This window comes from Typha latifolia, chromosome 4 (assembly GCF_019914945.1).
Source record: "Typha latifolia isolate L0001 chromosome 4, TyphaL0001v2, whole genome shotgun sequence".
Classification (NCBI taxonomy): Eukaryota; Viridiplantae; Streptophyta; class Magnoliopsida; order Poales; family Typhaceae; genus Typha; species Typha latifolia.
This window is the reverse complement of record NC_133089.1, coordinates 4,296,834-4,304,988: the sequence shown is the minus strand read 5'-3', so window position 1 is coordinate 4,304,988 and position 8,155 is coordinate 4,296,834. Positions and strand designations below refer to the sequence as shown.

At 39.2% G+C, this 8,155-nt stretch overlaps 1 protein-coding gene across 1 annotated transcript; it reads left to right on the top strand.

Annotated features, from left to right (window-relative positions):
- Nucleotides 1-127: 127 nt before the first annotated feature.
- Nucleotides 128-7,118, top strand: LOC140786461 (SWI/SNF complex subunit SWI3D). Its single transcript, XM_073134914.1, has 7 exons — nt 128-775; nt 1,199-1,728; nt 2,873-3,562; nt 3,639-3,805; nt 3,901-4,478; nt 6,296-6,495; nt 6,686-7,118. Exons 1-7 carry the CDS (start codon nt 298-300, stop codon nt 6,950-6,952), a joined length of 2,910 nt encoding a protein of 969 aa, XP_072991015.1. The 5' UTR covers nt 128-297; the 3' UTR covers nt 6,953-7,118.
- Nucleotides 7,119-8,155: the final 1,037 nt, after the last annotated feature.

Genomic DNA, 8,155 nt, shown 5'->3' with positions numbered 1-8,155 from the left:
GAAAAAATAGCCGAAATAGCAAACTCTTCTCATCGTATGCTCCTTTCTTTCTTTTTTCTTGAGAACTATTTGTCCGCATCCAAATGAGAACGTATACTTCCCAGTACGAATCAAATCGAACTTCACTACAAAATGCAGAAAAAGGAGAGAAAAAAAAAACCCCCGAAGAAAGGAAAATTATTATTATTATTATTATTTTGAAAAAAAGAAAAGAAAGAGGGGAAGAGTGAAAGACTGATGCTAAGCATCTACTATTTTCCCCTCTCCATCTGAATCATCCCCCAAGTCGAAACTGCGATGGAAGCCAAACCCCGTGAGGCCTCGGTGCCTCCGGCCGCCGGCCCGTCGGCGCGTCCACCTCCACCTACCGAAACCCTACCAGAGCCTCCCCGGAGAAGAGGCGGCGCCGCTAAGAGGAAAGCAGCCTCCGCCGGCCTCTCCTCCACCTCCTCTCCCTCCTCTTTAGCTCCCTCCTCGAAGCGCCTCGCCAAGGAGAGAAACCCTATCCAGTACCATCTGCCCCCGATCCACAACGGTCCCTGCACGCGAGCTCGCCAATCCCCCAACAAGTTCGCCGTTGCCGCCCCACAGAAGCCACCGGGGACGGGGCTCTCACCATTTTCGGCGGCGGATGGCGGGGGGAATGGAATGGCCGTCGTCGGAGATCCAGCAGGTGGTGGCGAGGAGGAGATGGCGGAGGAGCCGCTCGTGGATCCGGAGTTCGAAGCTGTTCGATCTCGTGGCGTCAATGTTCATGTGATCCCTACTTTTGCTGGTGAGCTCCGAAATCTGAGTGAGATCTGCTGAATATATTGCTTAATTACTGGTTTCTAGGGTTTTTCTCATCCTTCAAAGGCTCGCGTAGTTTAACTGATGCGAGCTTCACATAGATCTTGGAGTTACAAGATTGAAGAGAAATTCTTTTGCTTTCTTTTAAGATATACAGGAACATGGAAGGCAATCAGCCAAATTGCAAAGCATGCCCTGGGTTCGTTACATTACTGGATTATTTGTTTTGCTAACACTAGGGTCTTGCTCCTCCTTCATTGCATTACTATAATATTCTGGATGTCAAAGACTCGTAGTTTAACTGAAGTGATCTTTTTATAGATTTATGATACTTACAATATTGAAGAGCAGGTTTCGTTTGTATTTCCATCATTTGAGTGAGTTAAGCGGAGAATTTTAACATCTACAGGATGGTTTTCATGGAAGGAAATCCACCAAATTGAGAAGCAATCCCTGGATTCATTTTTTAATGGGAAGTCAGAGAAAAGAACGCCTGAGATTTACTTGGAATTACGGAATTCAATCATGAAGAAGTTTCATGCTGACCCGAAGGTGCAAGTGGAACTTAAAGATTTAGCTGAGCTTTCTGTTGGTGATATGGATGCTAGACAAGAGGTCATGGAATTCTTGGATCACTGGGGTTTGATCAATTTCCATCCTTTCCCACCATCTGAACATGACAAGAGCAAATCTGGTGCTGACGGCGGAGATAAAACACCCTCTTTGTTAGACAAATTGTATCAGTTTGACATAGTTCAATCATATATCCATTCGGTTCCAAAAAGGGCAGAGCCATCTATAACATCTACAATGCCTTGCTTTCTTCGCGAGTCTGCCTTATCTGATGATTTGGTTACTCTTGTGGAGCCTTCAGTTGAATACCACTGTAATTCTTGCTCAGCTGATTGTTCACGTAAGCGCTATCATTGCCAGAAGCAGGTTAGTTGGTTCTTAAGCAGTAAATTATCTTATTGAATGCAGTAGGTTAATTTATTAGACCTGGAAGTCTTATCTGTTTAAGAACTATGATTATTTTCTCCTGTTCTCTTTTTCATTTCTAAAATGAACGCATGGATTTTTTAGCATCTTAATTTTCTGAATTTTGTGCACAGCTGTATATTACTGCTTCTCGATATCTGATTTTCAGGCTACCAGTAATAGTGACCACTGACCAGGAAGTAAATTGTTAGATCACCATGTTTTTGCTGCTAGGAATTGATGGACTAATTAAAGGATGAAATTTCGTGTCCATTTAGTGATATAACATGATTGCGCATCTCAATAGTTAGTTTCTCATGTTTGGGCATGGGATTTTAGTTGGTCTCTACATTATCCTCCGTGGTGCAAAGCACTTTTTCTATTCATTCAGGAATTGTTTGAGTATTCAAGATTCACAGCAGTTGACCTTATCTTTGTCTTGGATGTTCAATGTGTGTATGTGTAGGACAATTGCCAATGTTCTGGCTTGTATGGTATCTGGGTTTATGAGGGCTGAGGCCCTAGCAGTTACATTCTTTTCCCTCATAGAGATATATTCCCATTAATCTATAGAGGTACATATTACTTCATCCATATTCTAACTGCCAAAACTACATAAACTCAGTAAAAATTCTCAAGTTGTTGTATTTAAAATTCTGCCTTTCTGTCCATGCGCTATTTGCTGACTTTCATGCAACTCAAATACCTGAACGATCTTCCATTTTCTGTTAGCTTTTGTGAACGTGAACTTGCTATATAATGATACAACTTCTTTATAAAGGGACAGTTAAGTGACAGAGGAGCTTTTCATGAAATCTGAAGTGATGTGCTCTTGGATGGAAACACTTTTAATGTTGCTTGGCATCTTTTACTATGATGAAATCAAATGTATCATAAAATTATTGATTAAAATGCTCTACGATAAGAAGTTTCTTCCTTTCTCAATGTGCTGGTATTAATGGGTAAGACAAATGCTTCTGCCCTTGTCTAGTTTCAGAGAATTAATCCAGTAGTTTGTTTGGTTGGTATGCCTTGTTTTTAGTAGAGAAGGTCCATGAATAGCTATTTCCTAGCATGATGTGGATTTTTTTCCTTATTTCTGCAGGCAGATTTTGATTTATGTTCAGACTGCTACAATGAGGGGAAGTTTGGTACAGGCATGGCACCAGCTGATTTCATTCTTATGGAACCTGCAGAGGCTGCTGGTGCTAGTGGAGCTAGTTGGACAGATCAGGAGACCCTGCTTCTTTTAGAAGCTTTAGAACTATTTGGAGCAAATTGGAGTGAGATTGCTGAACACGTTGCCACGAAAACAAAAGCCCAATGTATGTTACACTTCCTTCAAATGCCCATCGAGGATTCTTTTCTGGAAGGTGAGGGTGATGCTAATGAAACTGCCCAGGAAAGAAAGGGTACTTCTGCAGATAGAGAAGCTACTGCTTTAACTGCTCCTGATAAAATGGAAGTTGAAAACAAAGTAGAAGAAAAAGTGTCTTCTGATATAAGTGCTTCTGAAAAAACCGAAGATGAAAGCATAGGAAGGAAAAATGAACCAGATGATTTAAGTGTTCCTGGAACTAAAGATGTTAAGAACTCAGCCAGCGGAGATCCGCCTATATCTTCCAATGGAGATGCTGTAGAAAAGAAAGAGTCTGCTGATATTGAGACTTCTGCTGAAGGTTCTACAAACATTGCTATTGATGCACTAAGATCTGCATTTCATGCTGTTGACTACTTTCCTGAGAAAGGAAACTCAGGTTCATTTGCAGAAGCAGGAAACCCAGTTATGGCATTGGTAAGTATGGTTTTCTTGATTGAAACTGAGCTTCTTTTGAAATGGTTTTTCTTGGGTTATGAAATTGTCTTTGCAGGCAGCTTTTTTAGCAGGTCTGTTGGAACATGACAATGCTATCACTTCATGCCGTAGTTCACTGAAGGCCATTCTGGAGGAATCTCCTTCTGTCCAGCTTGCTACTAGGCACTGCCTTATTCTTGAAGATCCACCAAGTGATGTGCAAAATCCACCTGCCTTTGTGAGGTTTGTGATCTTGTTGCATTTGATCATTGTTTGATTTGCATTTTAGTTTTGTGATGTTCTCTCCTTTTTTCCCCCGATGAATTCAATTAAACTAGTTCCGCTGCAAACATTGGCGATGAGGAGTCACACAAAGATGACATTCAGATGCCAGATTTGGATGTTACTGATAAGGTGAAGGTCTGTGAAGAAAAGAATGAGGAAAATACTACTCCTCTTGAAAAGGAAATAAAACCATCTGCTTCATCAGAAACTTATCCTGAAATGCCTGCTGCAAAGGAATCATGTGAAGTGCCTTCTTTGGAGGCAACAACCAACACCGCTAAAGATTCCAGTGGTCTGATATTGTCAGAGGAGAAAAGCACATCTAATAATCCAAAGGATGCGAAAGATTCCAGTTTGACTACTGCCGTGCCACCAGATAATGGGGAAGAAAAATTAGATTTAGTGTCAAAAGAAGTAGTAGAAAGCTCAGACAAGGAAATGAATGATTCAAAGCCTGTGGGGGAGGACAAACCAAGCAACACAAAGGAATTAGGTGATTTAGATTCAGACAAGGTTCAATTAGATGTACTAAAGGCTGATGAGACAATGGCTACTTCAACTGCCATGGAAGAACAGGAGTCCAAGCAAACAAGTGGAGCAGGCTCATTATTACAAGATAGAGAGAAAGCAGGTTTGGTACTTCTGCTTCTTCTGTTAAACCTTGGTATAGTGGATATTTATATCTTTTTCCCCTGATACTTGTGGGTATATTGATATTTCATATCGAGAACTCCCAGACAAAGAACTGCATGATGCTATCATCTGATATTTCCTAGACCATGCTATATGTTAATGCTGTTTGCTGTAAATATGTATATATGTATTTTAGTTTATGCGTGTTTATAGAGGCGATATTTCATATGAGATTGGTAAAAATTTCATGTTAGTACTTGTAAGATTTCTAGCTGATGCTTCCTCTTGTAAGATTTCTAGCTGATGCTTCCTCAACTGTGTTATAAGATTCAATGGTTTTTGTTCTATGATAAGCCCTAATCTGCGAGAATTGTCAGTCCACTATGTGATAAGTTCAACCCTAGTCCTAACCCTGGTCCCAAACCCTCTGAATTGATTCGTATCTTGTCTGAGATCTGCTCGAGTTGGGTCTTTTCTTGAGGGGCAGGTGAGGATGGACCTAATTGTATTTCCTTCACATCTTAACCCTGAGCAGGTCCTAACTGGTTAGGTTTTAAGATTTTGATTGCCCTGTCTGACACAGATGCCTAAATTGAGTCTGTTAGCTGACATTTTTAGGTTGCTGATAGTTGTCCCATCTGGCTGATGTGTTGAGCATGAAAATGAAACTTAGTTGGTTGCATTGGATGATCAACTGTCATTGATGCCCTCATTCCATCTTTCATGGAAAATTAAGTTGTCTTATCTGTCTATAACTCTATATAACTCTTAAAATCAATGTCCTAATGATTTCCTTTTATCATTCTGAGGACATGGTTCTTAACTTGCTGTGGCGTCTACCCATTAGTATGGGGATCTCCATAATATATTACTCTTATTTGTCAACATGGTTTGGCACACCGCACAACTTGCAGGACAATATTGCTGATTGGCACCACAGTTCTCGATTTAAGGAAGCAGGCGATTAACTTCTCTTATCCTCCTTTATACTGTAATATGCAAGCTATTTAATTTTGATGTTGGTCAGTTGGTCATATGACTTTCATGGAGACTGCAAGCTCGATGTACATTGTGTCTTTTACTTTGTGACACGCATCATGTGTCTAAATGCGAGTCTTATCACTCTGAAATGAGGTTTCCTTCTTCTCTTTGTTCCCTCCATGCATGAACTTGTGCTTTATTCTATCTTGTGTAGGATCTTTTATCAGTTTCAATTACTTGCAGGTTTGTTAGCATCACAAGGAGCAAATTAAGTATAAATTTGAGACAATCCCTGTTATCACTTATATAGTCTCTTTTTCTTCGCCTTTTATTTTTCTCTTGGCATTGGAACTTACAACATTATGATACAGTAACTACCCTGTTATGATTTTTGCATTATGATGCCAGTTTCCTTTTCTTTTATTCTGTTTCCTCTCTTATTTGCTACTTGGGCAGAAGATGCACTTTCCTAGTTAGCTTTTTGATCTTTAACTACGAGAAGAGCTAAATGGAAACTCAAATGCATCTAATCACATGCTATTTAATGATCAGAGTTCCAAAATTACACGCTTGCTAGAGGCCACTGTGCTTATTTTTGACACCTTAAGCACCCACATGTCTATTCATGTTTACTTATGAAAAGTTTCTTAAAGCTAGTCACCAAGAGTTTTGCAGATTCTTCATTTATAAGCTTAGCGTTTTTGTTATAAGATTCCTTTATGTGGATTTTTTTTTTGAATTTAATGAATTTGACATCATTTATTACCTTCCATGCATACTTGAATAATCTGTGGTCACTTTTTGATATTTGCTTTGGTTTCAAATATTTTGCAGATGAGTGCACTAAAAAAGAAGCAATCAGCGATGATGTCAAAAACTCCAACTCAACTGAAAGCCATGATGATCATACCATAAGTAGGTTAAAACGTGCTGCAGCTACTGCTATTTCAGCTGCTGCTGTGAAGGCTAAGCTTCTTGCAAAGCAAGAGGAGGACCAAATCCGGCATCTTGTCTCTTTGATCATTCAGAAGCAGGTGTGTGAATTGATTGTTTATATGATAAATAGGAGAATGGTGAATTGGAATTGATTTCCAATCTATAAATTGTTTACATGTTTCATTTGTGAATTAGAATTGACTTCCAATCTATAAATTGTATACATGTTTCATTTGTGAATTGGCTGGAGTCATATCACGACTAAATATGGCTCTGCATTTTATGCAGCTTCAAAAAATGGAGGCTAAATTGTCATTTTTCACTGACATTGAAAATGTGATTATGCGGGTGAGAGAGCAAACGGACAGAACTAGACAGAGACTTCTACATGAGCGGTCACAAATAATTGCTGCTCGATTGGGTCTCCCCACACCGTCTTTTAGACCTAACCCGTCTTCCATACCTACAAGCAGATTTGCCACAGGATATGGGATGGCAGGCCCAAAGCCACTGAACATGGTCTCTCAAAAACCACCAGCTATGAGAAGGCCCTGAGATCTGGCCATCTGAATGTCATATTCATGCTTTTGAATGTGTATTCATTTTCTTAGCATGCCGTAGCATAACAATTTGTATTGTTCTCGCCAGCTACCTTGTGCAAATGTAAAGAACCATTCAATGTAAAAAAGTTCACATAGTAAGTAGTTCCTTTTATCGTCTATTTAGTATCTGTTTGTTGAAGTATTCAAATTATTATACTTTTGTTTGCTAATTATTTAATGCCATTGGAAATTTTTGGGTTATGGCATCATTACTCTTTAACGAATGCTGCTTTTCTGAACTAAAAGACTTGTATATTTAGTTTGTGAGAAGGTCTATTGTCTTGTCATCTTGCTCCTAGTACACGTCAGAAGCCCCTGATCTGATCTGCGAAGAAGTGTTTTCGTGTTTTCGCTAAGTGTGCTTTTCCGTAAAGGAAACTGATTGAAGGGCATAAAATCAGGTATATTTAGAAGACGCGAGTTACTTTTAGTCAATTTCTGGGCCCAGATATCACTCTTTTCCTCTTTTATTTATATGATGTTCCAATTGCTAGTTACCTTGCAGATGGAGGTTTCCGCTAGAATTTTAGATATCTCTGGCTACGAGTCACAGAAGATATCATATCAGCTTCAACATATTGAAATCTTTTGAAGCAACTGACAAAGAACTTGTGAGGGCGTCCAGTGGAGGAGTCTCTGCAACACCGGATATTAGGAGGGAAGAAATATACAGACCCATAAACCCGTAACCCCTTGGGCAAACCTTATTGTCACCAAGTGATGCCCTTAACTGACAGAAACTATTACTTTACCTTATTCCTTCTGCTGGTATTCTTGTTACAGTTATTTATTTTTTTTCAGTTTATAGTTTCCTTCTTCAGAGAAAATGTTTCACTGTTGTAGCAGATTTGGAGTGCTTCCATGATTAATATCTCAGCAGGTAATGTTGTTGCCAATTTTTGCTTCTCTATCTTGGACTCTTAATATAAGAAGTGCACTTTTACTCTACTAGAGTATTCTTAAAGTTAGAGATCGTAAGACTATTTCTCAACTGTGATTGAGAATATCTTTTAGCATGACAGAGATATTGTTAGTGGAAGTATTCCATGTGTCAATATTGATTTCTTTTAAATTTTGTTGTTTGTCTGTTTTAGTAGGTCTTCAGTTTTGTCACATAATTGCTTGTAAACAGTTTATTGGGATTCCAGTGGCCAAA